The sequence below is a fragment of the Zootoca vivipara genome, chromosome 2 (assembly GCF_963506605.1).
Source record: "Zootoca vivipara chromosome 2, rZooViv1.1, whole genome shotgun sequence".
Classification (NCBI taxonomy): domain Eukaryota; kingdom Metazoa; phylum Chordata; class Lepidosauria; order Squamata; family Lacertidae; genus Zootoca; species Zootoca vivipara.
Genome location: NC_083277.1, coordinates 38,928,068 through 38,943,814, shown reverse-complemented (window position 1 = coordinate 38,943,814; position 15,747 = coordinate 38,928,068). Strand labels below are relative to the sequence as shown.

Below are 15,747 nucleotides of genomic sequence, written 5' to 3'. Positions count from 1 at the left end.
TCCTGTAAACACAAGACACATAGACTTGCTCTCTCCATTGAACTGGATGTGAAAGCACATGTATTTTCCACTTGAAAATACTGCATAACAGCAGGGGGGAAATTATGCCCAGGCCTATTGTGATAGGGCTCAATCAATCCAGTTCAAATTACTGATTGAAATGCCAAGCATTGCTTTGAAAGATGAGGTGTCATTCCTTCATTCCCATAAGCACTTACCGGGCATTGCACAGATAATAAAACTTTTAACTGTATCAATACGATTCTCCCGGGGGTAACCGCAGACAACATTCCTGTAAACTGCATTGTTGCTTGGATTTCAGCAGATGGCACTCTTATAAAAATGCAAATTTTTTGAAAGGCAATTTGTTTAGTCAGGCGAAAAGGTCTGACATGTAGGTGTGAAATCAAAATACTGTCAGGAAAAAATTCTTTCTGGCAGCACTAAAAAGGGGAGAAATAATATGCATCCAGCTTGCTCACCTCTGAAACAGGTCTGGTATTTGACTGCATTCACACATCAGTAAGCCAGCCTCTGGGTTGCTGAGACATGAATGTGTGGGCTCTAAGAGAGGAACTTACTGCTCTCGCTCTCTCTCTCTCTCTCTCTCTCTCTCTCTCTCTCTCTCTCTCTCTCTCTCTCTCTCTTCTCTATCTCTCTGCCATGCATGCTAAGCTTGGGAGAAGCAAAGTGGCCGCAAGGTCCTCAGAGCAGTCCACACATTCATGTGGTCTGCATAAGCCATAGTTTGGCTGACTGTGATGTGTGAACCAGGCCACTGTGATCATGAGCAGGAAAAGCAAAATATTTTGTTTGAATGAGTACTGGAGGAAGCTAAAAGCGACGTGGGTGGGGCTGTGGTCTAAACCACTGAGCCTTTTGGGCTTGCCGATCAGAAGGTTGGTGGTTTGAATCCCTGCGACGGGGTGAGCTCCCATTGCTCGGTCCCAGCTCCTACCAACCTAGCAGTTTGAAAGCATGCCAAAAAATGCAAGTAAATAAATAGGTACCACTCCGGTGGGAAGGTAAACAGCATTTCCGTGCACTGCTCTGGTTTTGGTGTTCCATTGTGCCAGAAGCGGCTCAGTCATGCTGGCCACATGACCCGGAAAAACTGTCTGCGGACAAACGCCGGCTCCCTCGGCCTATAAAGCGAGATGAGCGTCATCTGCAACTGGACTTAACTGTCAGGGATGCTTTACCTTTACAGTGGTACCTCGGGTTATGAACACAATTGGTTCTGGAAGTCTGTTCATAAACTGAAGTGAACTTTCCCATTGAAAGTAATGGAAAGTGGATTAATCCGTTCCAGACGGGTCCGCGGAGTACTCAACCTGAAGCATACTTAACCCGAAGCATGGGTGTAATTGGTTCCGGAAGTCTGTTCATAAACTGAAGCGTTCATAAACTGAAGCGAACTTTCCCATTGAAAGTAATGGAAAGTGGATTAATCTGTTCCAGACGGTCCACGGAGTACTTAAACTGAAGCGTACTTAACCCAAAGCATGGGTGTAATTGGTTCCGGAAGTCTGTTCATAAACTGAAGCGAACTTTCCCATTGAAAGTAATGGAAAGTGAATTAATCCGTTCCAGATGGGTCCGCGGCGTTCATAAACCGAAAATTCGTAAACCGAGGTGTTCATAAACCGAGGTTCCACTGTATCTTTTTAGAGGAAGCTACTGATGGACCTTCTTAATTAGCAGTGTGCCAGGTGCCATGTAAGAACATGTTGAATTTCAAGCAAGTGCTACACTGCTGTTGAAGTATAGCATAGTACAAAATGGCAACAGGGGAAAAAAAGACAGGGCCACAACATGGTCTGGGCAAGCCCTCCCCCCATCATGCAAATAAAGCACCTAAATCAGCCATGGCAACATCTGATCACAGATAGCAGCTCTTTCCAGCTCTCCTCTGTTCACAATGGATGGAAGGGTGGGTTCTGTCCCCGGCATCTAATGAACTGCGGTTATGTTTAAGAGGTGCGTGTTCAGTGTTGGAAAGACTCAGCCACTGTAAACAGGATCTGAGCAGGGAGAGCAATCGGTCTCTTGTGCAATGCAGATTTTTTAAGGAATGCTGCACCTGCTCTTGATGGACTGAAAAGAGCTCGCTTCAGATTCTAATACAGATAATAAGGCTCATTTGAGAGTCTTCAGAAGTCATCATTTAGCCTACTTCACCGGATGGCAATGAGGATGAAAGGAAATTATATATTGGACAAATATATAACATTATGCTTTCTGTGACAGGAGTTACTCCATGCTTTAAGATCTTCAGAGAAGCAGCCCTGGGGAGCGAGGCAGTAGTGCCACGCAGGGCATTTTTAACAGTGGGCACAAAACTTTGGAACTTCCTCCTGGGGAAAATGCAATTCTACCCACTCTCTGCTCATTTTTTAATGCTACAGGAAGAAATGAGGTTCTTTGAATAAGAAGGTAGCACCTTTCCTGTCTGTTGTACTGGTTTCTTTCTGCTGTTTTCTTGTCATGGACGTAGCCCCCCTAGATCAAGTAAATCAATAAAAATACTTAACTGAGGTTCTGCCTCCCCATGAAGCCTGCCCCCCCAACATAAATCCTGACTATGTTCATGTTTGTTGGTTGTTCTTTTTACTGCAAGTAAAAAAAAGTTTTTATCATCTGCTTGTGTGTTTTGATAGGTTGCTTTTTAAAAAATTATCTATTTTTTCTTTAAAAGTGCATTCAGTTTTAATGACATCAGGCCTTGTGTACATCCTTTCGGCTGGGAAAGGTGGGGAATCAGGGTAAAGGTAAAGGGGCCCCTGACCATCAGGTCCAGTCGTGTCTGACTCTGGGGTTGCGGCGCTCATCTCGCTCTATAGGCCGAGGGAGCCGGCGTTTGTCCACAGACAGCTTCCGGGTCATGTGGCCAGCATGACAAAGCTGCTTTTGGCGAACCAGAGCAGCGCACGGAAACGCCGTTTACCTTCCCGCCGGAGCGGTCCCTATTTAGCTACTTGCACTTTGACATGCTTTCGAACTGCTAGGTTGGCAGCAGCTGGGACCGAGCAACGGGAGCTCACCCCGTTGCAGGGATTCGAACCGCCGACCTTCTGATCAGCAAGCCCTAGGCTCAGTGGTTTAACCCACAGCGCCACCTGGGTCCCTGGGGAATCAGGGTATGAATATTCAAATCCGCAAGTGAACACAAGTGATTAAACAAATACTATGCAATCTACTGAGGTCATTGAAAGAAAAGTGGGGTGTAAATCAAATGTAATAAATATAATACCGATGAAGCCCTTGCACACAGACCCCACGAAAGCCACCTTTACCCAAAAATAGAGAGATCTGTGTTTGCAGCATTATTGAGAGGAAATCACGTTCATTTCTTTTAGAAATGTTTGGGGGGGGGGAGCAACTTTCCTGAGGCTACCAAGGCCATAGGACAAAGATTGAAGGCAAACAGTCTGGTTCTTCTGTCAGGTTTACATAACCTGCTTTGATTTTTCTCATCACAAACAGCCAGCTGAATCATTGTTTTTGCTCTTGCAGAATTCCTCTCTCCCCATACAATGCCATAGATACTTTAGACCTGGCCAAGGATATCAGAAAGGATATTGCTTCACCCACTCTCTTCCACAAGCGGTGGAAAAATTGGGGCAGACTTTTTTTCAGAGGAGAAAACACACTGGAGACTTATGGCTCTGTTAAAATCTCTTTTCTCCTCATGATAATAAAGAGACTGTGGGTAGGAACACAGAAGCGAGAGCACATAGGCAGGCAGTGCCATATTCACAGGAATGAAGTCATATTCATAGCAAGCACTTTTGAAATCAGTGGGTTTAAGTTTGTCGTCATGATGAACAAGCCCATTCTGTCAGTGAGTCTACTTGGGAGTATGACTTAGATACAGCCTCAAAGGAACAGCAGCAACCCTAAGGCTTCAGTGCACACTTACATGTAAGAAAGTCCCATTAGACTCAGTAGGAGTTACATCTGGGTAAACAGCAAAGGATTGTAGATTCAGGTAGGTAGCTGTGATGGTCTGACACAGTCGAAATAAATAATAATAATTATTAAAAAATTGTCCAGTAGCACCTTAGAGACCAACTAAGTTTGTTCTGGGTATACGGCAAGCTTTCATGTGCATGCACACTTCTTCAGATACTGAAAAACCTTATACCCAGAACAAACTTAGTTGGTCTCTAAGGTGCTACTGAGCAAAGGATTGGGAAGCGCAAAGCAAAACATTTCCCTCCAAAAATATATTAAAGTCTTTGTGCACCTAAGCAGCGTGAATTTCCTCTTCTACCCTACAGGTGGAGGTAAGTTGGTCACCATAGTGATCTGCCTGCCAATAAATAACGTGGTGAAAAGTGGGGTAGATGAATGAATGATCAATGTGTAAACACCACACAAGCAAAACAAGATGAGACCAGGATGAATTTAATTGTCATATAACAAGCAAATCAGAGAAAATGCTCAGTAACAAGGTTATTATTGTTATTTATTAAATTTCTATACTACCCTTCATCTGAAGATCACAGGGCGGTTTACAAAATAAAAAAAAAACAAAAATACACACCATACCCTCAGAGTTTAAAATGCCATAGATCAGTGTTTCCCAAACTTGGATATCCAGCTGTTTGGGGCCTAAAATCCCCATCATCCCTGACCACTGGTCCCGCTAGCTAGGGATGGTGGGAGTTGTAGTCCCAAAACAGCTGGAGACCCAAATATGGGAAACCCTGCATAGATGGTTTAGTCAAAGGCTTGCCATATCGTCTGGAGGAGTTGCAATGCCAAGTCTGAAAACAGGCCTATAGAATTAAGCAGGAATCACCTCTCAGATGAAGCAATGGCAAAGGGTTAGAGACTAAGGGACTAAAGGTTTGACCAAGTATTTGACCAAGGGCAAAGGGCTTTGAGACTAGTCGGATTCCACTTCCCAGCAAGTTGTTGCTCTGCAGACCATGTGTCTGACCTGGAGACCTGTGGCCCTCCAGGGGTTCTTGAACTCCAACTCCCATCAGCCCCAAGCAACACAGACCAGGGTCATGGAGGGTGGGAGTTATAGTCCAGCAATGTCTGAAGGGTCACAGGTTCCCCATCTCACTGGATAGTGAATAGCAGTACAGTGGAACCTTGGTTTTTGACTTCCAAGGCGTGTTCGAAAACGGAAGCATTCACTTCTGGGTTTTTGGCGTTCGGCTTCCAAAACATTTGGCAGCTGAGACGTTCGAAAACCGAGGTTTGACTGCACTTTCAAAAGCCATAGATTTGGAGGTAGAATCACAGAATTGCAGAGTTGGAGGGGAGCCTGAGGTTCATCTAGTCCAGTGGTGTCCAAACTTTTTTCAAAGAGGGCCAGATTTGATGAAGTGAAGGGCCATAAGGGATAACCAAAGGGCCGACCCAAGTTGTTAACCTTTTTTTTTAGGATTGAAGTTGTTGAGTTTCTTTTAGGGTTCAAGTTGCTGAGGGTTTTATAGGATTTTACCCCGGGAAATAAACTGCCACAGGGGCCGGATTAAACTGACCTGTGGGCCAGATTAGGCCCCCGAAACAGACTTTGGACATGCCTGATCTAGTCCAACTCCCTGTAATGCAGGAATCTCAGCTAAAGCATCCATGACAGATAGCCATCCAAGCTCTGCTTAAACCTCCAAGAAAGTCCACCACCTCCTGAGGAACTGTTCTAGATCAATTCCCTGTGGGAAGTCCAGATAGAGCATCTCCACCAGATGTCCTTAAGCATAATCTGAAGACCGATCCACCAAGGAGCAACTTTATACCACGTTGGACCAAAGACCCATCTACTTCACCATTGTCTATGGGTCTCCAGGATTTCAGGCTCGAATGTTTCCCAGTACTACCAGGAGACACCAGGGATCCAACCTGGAACCTTTCACATGGCGTGCAGCTCTACCGAGCAAGACAAAGTGCTGGGAACCTTTGGCCCACGAGGTGCTGCTTAACTACAACTCCCATCTTCCATGGCCACGGTCTGCGCTGCCTGGGGCTGATGGGAGTCCGTAGTTCAGCAACATCCGGAGGGCCGAACGTTCCCCCACACCCTCCCCTAATCCACCCCAGGTCCTACTCTTCTTATCCTTGCCCTGAAGGCTAAACCTCGACGCGTAGGGACCGACGACTGTGCCTACTAAATCGCGCCAAGAAGAACTCTTCACATGCTCAGAGGCGGCCCCGCCTTTCTTTATGAGCATAGAAGAAACTCGCCCCCAACTCAGGCGGGACCTGACACAGGTAAGCTGCAGCTTGGCGCGCGCCTAGCGACTTCTCTTTCAGCCGGACGCATCCACGGGGCAGGAAAGGGAGGGGGAGCCGCCTTCCGCACGTCCCGAACGAGCCGCGCAACGAGCTTCCGCTCGCTTTACTCCGCCTGATCCCCTCGGCGAGAAGCGTCAGTGGCCGGGCCGGGAGGGAAAGGAAAGGTGTGGGAGGGCGGCGCGCCTCCCTTCGACGCCCTCTCCCCCCCCCCCGCGCGCCACCGCGCCGCCTTAGTCCGGCCCTGCCCCGCGCCAAGGTTTCCCTTTGCCCTGAGGGACTGCGCTGTGCTGCTCTCGCTTCGCGCCGGAGAGGCAGAGCCGGCGGCCGGAGGAGCTCGGCGTCGGGAGGCGCCCGCAGCGACGCCGCCAGCAGCAGCTGCGCGAAGCCCGGGCCATGAGGAGCCGCCGTGACTCTCTGGCGACTCCGCGCGACTCCCTCGCCGCCGCGGCCCCGGGGGATGCCCTCTAGGCGCGAGGATGAGGCAGAGCAGGGGACAGCGGATGGTCCTGGCCACTTGCCTGGGCTCTCTGCTCCTCGTCGTCTTCTACTTCCAGAGCAGCTCCAACCCAGGTGAGTTAAACATTCACCCCGCAGGCAAAGGTCCTCGACGCTGCCCCTTCTCGCGTCGCCGTGTCAAGGCGCCTTTCCTTCTCTCTCACTCTCTCTCTCAAGTTTGGGGTTCGCTGGGTGTTTGGACTTCCCAGCAAACTTCGGTAGCTGCTCATCTTTTAAGGTGACTCTTTCTAACGGGGTCTACCCGGAAGTAAGTCGTAGTGAAGAGGCAGTGTTTATTTTGTTTAACTTTTGAGACCACTTTCTAGACCGCTTCTCCAAGCGGTTGACAGAAGGAAACCTATCTCCGGAATGAAATCATTAACATTTAAAATCCATTTCCATCCAAGGTGCTCACACTAGCATGCCATGAAATAAAAGAAAAATAACCCAGCTAGCGTGAAAACAAGATCCAAGTTATAATTTAATATTAATTAGCTTCCAAAGGCCATGATAAACAATTAACATTTTAAGGGCTTTATTTAGGTTAAATGTAGGATTGCCTCCGAACACAGCTTCCTTTCTGGAAACTGTTGTCCTATAGTTGTATGAGAGAAGCAAGCTGCCCATTAAAAAGTGTGGAGATGACTGGCTGTAATGTCAGTTGTTTTTTTTATTAATGAGTCTATCAGTCAGCTGCTGGTTTGTTTTTAAAATGATACTCTTAAAGGTGGGTTTAAAACAGCAGCAGGGCAATAAAAATGGTGCAATTCAGTCTTGCATGCCTACTTGTGTGTTAAGTCCCATTGAACTCAGTGAGAAAACATAGGATTGGATTTACACAGTAGCTTTGAAAAATAGAGTAGCTGAACAATGCCCCAAACATTTTCAGTAAGTTAGATACATTTAAGCCCATTGATTTCAGTGGAAAATACTTAAGTGTGGGATTCATTTTCAACCCGAGTCAATGAAGAACATGAAGTCAATACCCAGAGAAGGCCTTTTTATGGTGTGAAGATAGAAAAGAAGCTTCCTTACACTGAGTCAACCAATTGGTCTATATAGTTCAGTATTCCTTCCAGCAGCACCTTAGAGACCAACTAAGTTTGTCACTGGTATGAGCTTTCATGTGCATGCACACTTCTTCAGATACATTTCTTCAGATAGATTTCGTGCATGCAAACGAAAGCTCATACCAATGACAAACTTAGTTGGTCTCTAAGGTGCTGCTGGAAGGATTTTTTTAATTTTGTTTCGACTACGTCAGACCAACACGGCTACCTACCTGTAACTAGTTCAGTATTGTCTACACCGACTGGCAGCAGCTCTCAAGGGTTTACAGACAGGAATTTCCCAGAGCCCTGCCTGGAGATGCTGAGGATTGAACCTGTGACCTTCTACTTACAAGGCAAATGCTCTACCACTGAGCCACAGCCTTTCCTCAAGTGGTTTCTAGGTAGGCCTTCCTGGGCAGTGAGTTTGAGAGAGTAGAGGTTGCTGTGGGGAAAGTCTTCATTCTAGGTCCTACTTAACTTCCCTGGATAAACAGAGGGTCACAGAGGAATGCAAATGTGCCGACTCCTCCTAACTTAAGTGGGTCTTCCATATCATTTTCAACATATTTCTTTAAGCAAGTCGCAATGTTTTTTGCTGGAACGTACTTCCAAGTAAATTTATGCGGATCACAGCCTTGGGGGATCAGAGTCCTAAGTCCAGATTTCACTGAAAAAAGATGAATATGAAGCAACTCTAGATTTGTGAGATTAGCCGTGCCTTCTGTTTGTGGATAAAATCAGTCAGCTTTTATGTGCTGAGTTTTCTGAACCACAGCAAGGGTGCATCTTAACGCCAGGTACGTAAAATACTTTAGTAAGCAAATACCAACTTGCTGGAAAATCCTTCTTAAGTCGAATCAAAGAAACAGCCTAGGGCAACTCACTCTGAGATATTACATATTTTCTAGCTAAGATCATGTTCTCCATCAATGCACATTTTTGCAGTGGGTTGTGAAACACAGACTATGCTTAATGCAAACAAAACTGCGTTTTAAAGCTGGTCTTGGCGTGGGTACCAGTGTGATGCAGGGCATCTGTAGTGGAGATGGAACTGACTGTGTGTTTCCTCAGGTATCCCGCAGAATTCAGTGGTGCTTACTCACAGGTAGCAGGTAAAGGATATCAGAGTGGCTTTGTGCCTGCTGCTTTTGAGCTTCTATCCTAGCAGTGTGTTGCTCCTCCTCACAAAGAGTGGTATGTACTGTATAACTATTTTCGCCAACTAGCTTCCCTTTATTAGTGAACTACTTCTCAGTGGTGGGGAGCAGCACACAGTGACAAAACAGTGCAAGTGAGAAAGCGCACATATGCATTCAAGTTGAATGGTTCTAAAACAGAGGTAGTTTCTGAGCTCTCTGTGCATATATACATCAGTGGGCTAAAACACGTTTTTATAGTGACCTGATAATGCTATATCTAGCAGCCCCAAGCAGATTATTAGCCATAGCATCAGCCGCCTCTTTGGGCAGTGTGGATGGATTGAATCCTGAAGCTTCCAGCAGGGCTATAGGGAGAGAAAATGCATGGGAAGTCCGTTCAATGTGGAGAGTGGTCCCCATTCCTTTTCCCACTGAGAAGGAATCTTCTCCATCTCACAATAGCTCATTGGCCATACTGCAATTCATCCTATTGGATGAGGTTTTACCCCTTCAGGAACATGCACACAGCACACTTCTGGAGCTGGGAGTCTGCGCACAGAAATGTATTTCACACATGTTTGACCTTAGCTGCACCTGACTTCAGCAGAACAATTTGGAACCAGTGTAAATTCACACCCTGAGGCCTGGGACAAAAGTCATCCTTCAGATGGGTGCAGTCCAGGTAACTTTAAGCACACGTTCAGAAGCACTTACTACTGTCTGTTACATTGATCTCAATGGGGCTTAAGCACAGCACATCTTCTGTGTGTGCACTTAGGGGAAAGTCCCATTGAGTTCAATGGTGCTTGTTCCCCGGTAAGTGTGTACAGTATAAGATTGCAGCCCTATTTTTTTATTTTTTTAAGGAGGGCTAAAGGCTATATGACTAGAAGCAGGCGTTTCAGTGAATTAGGGTTTAACTTCTTTGACTCCTGCTATATTTAATGAGCTATCTCAAGATGTTCTCTGGCTGTTTTATGAAGGCAGCAATTTCTCTTGTGTAATGAAAGCATAGATCTTTTCTTTTCTGGAAAGTCACGGCCCAAGAATTCAGATGACGGATGATGAGGCTGTCAGCAGCGAATAAACTCTGACAGAGGGCCCACTTGAATTAAAAACTGAGTCAAATTCTGTGGGCAGTGAACTGATAGATTAATCTCCAAATTAATGTTTTCAGTTGAACAGCCAAACAATGCGAAGCCAAGAAGAGTTATAATTTTCTTGCATGTTTCCTGCACCTTTACTAGAAAGTATGTTGCTTATTATTTTCAGAGAAACGTGCTTGTGTAATGCTTATGATTCAACAGTATGCCAGGGTCCTGCATGGCACTCTCAGCCAACATTAAGTTGACCTAAATGTTCCCACTTCCCACTAGGTTTAAAGATAAACAGAGAAGTACCCATTTGAGGGAAAGGAAAGCTACTGTGATAAAATAAAATGGTGCAGTTGATGTGCAGAGTATGTGGAGGAAGGGGAATGAATAGTAGGGCTGAGCAGTATATCGATATATCATCCAAAACTGGTTTGAAGTCCATATTGGGATATCGGTTTTGTAATTGGGGCAATATATAGTGAATCATGATGTGTGTGCTTGTATGCTATGCAAAAATCACAATGTGGGGGGAAACTGTGAAGCCAGCCAATGCTTCTCTTGATTGCTGCAGCCCCTGTTAACTCTGCCGGCTCAGCTCTCCCCTATCTCATGCAGGGGGCAGTGAATCGCAAGAGCAGGGGCTGGCAAAATTCATGATGCAGGAAAAACTGCGAAGCCAGCCGTGAAGCTGCTACATAGCGCCATCCTTATTTGAGACATCATGATATATCGGTATATCACGATGTTGAAAACCAGATATCACCCAGCCATAATGGATGAATGACTAGGTTGGTTCATGTTTGCTTCTGAGTCTTTTCTTTTGGAGGACAGAAGACGTGTCCCGATCCCAGACACAGGTGTAGATCAGCTGTGTTATATTAGTGCCACCAAGGCCCTTGCTTGCTCCAAAACCAGGCTGCAGGGATGTGACAACACTGGAGGAACTTTGGATCCTGACAGTCTGGGTGTGGCAGTGTAGGCCAGGTGATCTGTATAAGATGCCAAGAGACACCTTGTCAGCTAGGCTGATCTTCTGCTGGTGTTGGACTGTAGGCTTGTCTTGTGCCTGCTTCACCTGCTCCTGATTTTCATGTTTGTGCCTGAAACTGAGCCTTACAGCATTTCTGGAGAGGCAGACTCTGGAGTCCCTCTAAGCCAGGCATCCCCAAACTGCGGCCCTCCAGATGTTTTGGCCTACAACTCCAATGATCCCTAGCTAGCAGGACCAGTGGTCAGGGATGATGGGAATTGTAGTCCAAAACATCTGGAGGGCCAAAGTTTGGGGGTGCCTGCTCTAAGCTTTCCTCCTTTATATGTTCTCTTGCCTCTGACCTTGCTTTCCCTGATCCATGTTGTTGTTGTTGTTGTTGCTGCTGCTGCTGCTGCTGCTGCTGCTGTTGCTGTGTGGGGCCAGCCTCGGACTGAAAAAGTGTCCACATCCCTGCAGTAGCCTATATTTCCATTCTCTACACTCCTCTGGTTTTCCTGAGCAAACACCCAGACAGTACCTAACTAGTTATCTGAAATGTCCACACATTTTGAAAGTCGGTGGTTTGCCACTTGACATATTTTCAGTTAAAATTTGAGGAAGTCTTCACCTGGGGGGAAAAAACAATTGGGTGCTTTTATTTCAACTAGTTTTTAAAACGACACGGCTCTTTGTCATTTCAGATAGCAGAAGTGACTTACTTTCGAGCTGAGGAAATTCTTGTTGCTTTTGGTTTCTTTAATACCACAAAGGGGGGGGGAATTTTAAAGAACAAAGTGAACCTGTCACACGTTTCCTGTCAAGCTTCTTGCTTTCGCTTCCTTTTAAAGTTGTATTAATTTCTTTTTAAAAAATATTGTTAAGTTTATTTGGGTAAACCTGATTTGGACAGAAGAGTTGAATGTAGAGTTTTCTGTTAAGCGTGAACATAATTCATGGGGCATTGCTATTTCTGGGGGTGGGCAGGCAGGCCACCAAAGTTTTTAGTAGGCCAGTAACTATTATTTACAAGCTTAAAAAAACCTCACTCAGCTGTGTGCAGCATAGAATTGTCCACTGAGTAAGGCGAGTGGGTGGGTGACATTTACTGTATATTATTGTATATTAAGAACCTAAGAAGAGCCTACTGGATCAGACCAGTAACCCATCCAGGTCAGCATCCTGCCTTCATAGTGGCCCACCAGATGCACTCTCCCTTCCTGCTGTTTCCACGGTAGCAGCTGGTATTCAAAAGCGCACTGCTTGTGGCAGTGAAGGTAGAACATACCGTAGCTATCATGGCTAGCAGCCATTGGTAGCCTCTACCTTCATGAATTTGTCTAAGCCCCCTTTAAGGCCATGCATGTTGGTGGTTGCCATTATCTCTTGTGGAAGCAAATTTCGTAATTTAACAGTGTGAAGAAGTACTTTACTTTGTCTGTCCTGAATCTACTGATGCTCAGCTTCATTAGATGTCCCCCTCCAGTCCTAGTGTCATGAGAGAGTGAGAAAAACTATTCTGTATCCATTTTCCCAACGCCATGCATACACTTTTTCTGCTTCTATCATGTCACATCTTACTTGCCTCTCCTCTAAATTTGTTGTTGTTGTTGTTGTTGTTGTTGTTGTTGTTGTTGTTGTTGTGTTAGTGATCCGTGAAGGGGCTCCTCTAAATTAAAATGCCCCAAATGCTGTAACCTTTTCTCATGGGGGAGTTGCTCCATTCCCTGGATCAGTTAATAAAAGGTAAAGAGCCTACTGGATCAGACCAGTAACCCATCCAGGCCAGCATCCTGCCTTCATAGTGGCCCACCAGATGCACTCTCCCTTCCTGCTGTTTCCACGGTAGCAGCTGGTATTCAAAAGCACACTGCTTGTGGCAGTGAAGGTAGAACATACCGTAGCTATCATGGCTAGCAGCCATTGGTAGCCTCTACCTTCATGAATTTGTCTAAGCCCCTTTTAAGGCCATGCCTGTTGGTGGCTGCCATTATCTCTTGTCGAAGCAAATTTCGTAATTTAACAGTGTGAAGAAGTACTTTACTTTGTCTGTCCTGAATCTACTGATGCTCAGCTTCATTAGATGTCCCCCTCCAGTCCTAGTGTCATGAGAGAGTGAGAAAAACTATTCTGTATCCATTTTCCCAACGCCATGCATACACTTTTTCTGCTTCTATCATGTCACATCTTACTTGCCTCTCCTCTAAATTTGTTGTTGTTGTTGTTGTTGTTGTTGTGGTTGTGTTAGTGATCCGTGAAGGGGCTCCTCTAAATTAAAATGCCCCAAATGCTGTAACCTTTTCTCATGGGGGAGTTGCTCCATTCCCTGGATCAGTTAATAAAAGGTAAAAGAAAAAGAAAAAGGTAAAGGACCCCTGACAGTTAAGTCCAGTTGCAGACGACTCTGGGGTTGCGGTGCTCAACTTGCTTTACAGGCCGAGGGAGCCAGCGTTTGTCCACAGACAGTTTTTCCAGGTCATGTGGCCAGCATGACTAAGCTGCTTCTGGCGCAACGGAACACTGAAACCAGAGCAGCGCACGGAAACACTGTTTCCCCCCTGGAGCGGTACCTATTTATCTACTTGTACTTTTTTGGGTGTGCAGGAGCTGGGACCGAGCAACGGGAGCTCACCCTGTCGCAGGGATTCAAACTGCCGACCTTCTGATCAGCAAGCTCAAGAGACTCAGTGGTTTAGGCCACCCGCATCCCTTTGATCAGTTAATAAATGAAACACCAATTCCAAAGTTGTAGACAAACCATTAACCATCAGCCAGGGCTATTAATGTGTAGAGAAGAAGCTAAGTAGCAATTTCTGTGCCCTGGACAGACCCAGCTTTTCTGGGAGCATTGCAGGAAACTGCTCCACCCACTGATCTGTTCAGGGCTCTGCCCTGCCTTGATGCAGATGGCTTTAAGCCCAGAATCTCCTGACTAGCAACCTGACTCTTTGATCTGAAGAGTGCACAATCCTATGGAGTGAGTCTGCTAATGAAATTCTGCAGTCTTGGCTTTTGTTATTTTGCAGTGGGGCAACAACTAAGGCAAGTGAGGGTCACACCCAAGAGGTAGGGAAGCCCTTCTGGTGTGAGATGCTCTGAGGAAACAATGCGCTTGAGTCTCCTCTCTCTCTGAGCTCAATCCCAGCTGTGTCTGTTTTAAAATGCCAAACATGAAAACTGAACTGAGAGGCAGGGCTTTCTCCCTTTCTTTATCAGTTAATTATGTCTACAGCAGTTTTTCCACACCGTTTGCACAGTTTCACCCTTCTGAAGGGTGGATGTGGCTGGCTCTCCTGCAGTATCACTACAGAGGCTGAAAGCATCAGTGAAGTGCCATTGAGTGATTGGGGGCAGTTTACACTGTTGCCTTTCTATTCTGATACAAAATGGATAAGATTAAAAAGTGGTTAAAATGTTTGCAAAGCTAGATAAATTCAATAGGCTGCAGAATGATATCCCACCAGCCCCAGAGGTTGGGTGCCATTTTGAAATGTGTTGTTTGTGCATCTGTTTCATGGTGTGCATGGCTGATAATGCTAGCAGATGTTGAGAGTGCAGATTCCTGTCAGCCGCAGCAAGTGTGACCATTGTAGTCCAGCAACCTCCGGAGGTCAGCCCCTGAACTTCTTCAAAATCAGGATATTTGTATATAGGTTTCTGTTGCGCATGGGCTATTTAGGTCGTGAGTGCATGGATTTCAAGCTTGCAAGATCTACTTTGTTTTCGTTTGCTAGTTTTGTTAGAGAGGCATACCCGCTGGAGCAAGTTCACAGTGGGAGAATAGTGGTTTGGGAAAGAAACCAGATACCAAATGGTGGCTCATGGGGTGGAGCCTGTTACCTGTAACAGCACATGAACCAGACACGGGGATAAACGGAATATAATAATTCTAATCTCACAACTTGAGCCTTTTTTATCTTGCTGCTGATAAACAATTGGAAGTCAGCAACACTTTGATCTACTTCAATTCATCCAGCTTTCTGCCTGCAGGTGCCAATGTACCTTGTGCCCAAACCAAGCAAACCCATTCACCCTAGTCACTTGCTCTCTGCACCTAGAACAACTGTGTGGAGAAGGAGGGAGCATGGCCATGCCACATTGACTCTGGCCCTGATTCTGCAGGTGTTTCTGTCCCTCTGGGCAATTGTATATCTGCTCAGCTGACCTCTGTTTTCCTCAAGAATATGATTGAAAGTACAGCCCCACCATGAAAGAATGACCTCTGTCTAAATTCATTGTTGTTTGCACTCAGCTGTGCGTTTTTATTCCCATGCCCATTTTTTTAAATATGTAATTTCCTATTAAGATAAGGAGCAAGAGGCTAAACAAAGAGAGGTTATTGTGGGATAATTACTTATCCACCAGTAGCAACTAACCCTTTGTTATAGTGTAAGGTTTTTTACACACACACACACACAAAATGTTAAAGTTTTTATTGATTAAGGTCATTGCAAGAGTGTAGAAAATATTCTATGTAAATTTGCTAAATTATTTCTATGCTTATGATATCCTCAACTTCTGATTGGTTGAGAGCCAAATGAGCAGCCTAACTTCTTATGACATGTGTTCATGTGAAACACACAAGCACACACACAAGAGAGAGAGGGAGGGAGGGAGCTTCCCAGGAAGCCATTGCAGTGACTGCCGCATACCTGATTCTGAGATGCAATGGTGGGCAAAGGATTTCTTAACCCTTCTCCAGTGGCTGCACAAATTCCAGTGTTTCTTGCTGGAAAGGTAAGCCC

General features: G+C 45.6%; 1 protein-coding gene across 1 annotated transcript in view; it reads left to right on the top strand.

The window, feature by feature from the left end:
• Positions 1 to 6,365: 6,365 nt before the first annotated feature.
• Positions 6,366 to 15,747, top strand: part of CHST13 (carbohydrate sulfotransferase 13) — a 50,843-nt gene continuing 41,461 nt past the window's right edge. Inside the window, exon 1 of the mRNA XM_035106483.2 lies at positions 6,366 to 6,825. Within this exon, the coding sequence (XP_034962374.2) occupies positions 6,732 to 6,825 (94 nt within the window). The 5' untranslated portion in view covers positions 6,366 to 6,731. The remainder of the gene's footprint in view (positions 6,826 to 15,747) is intronic.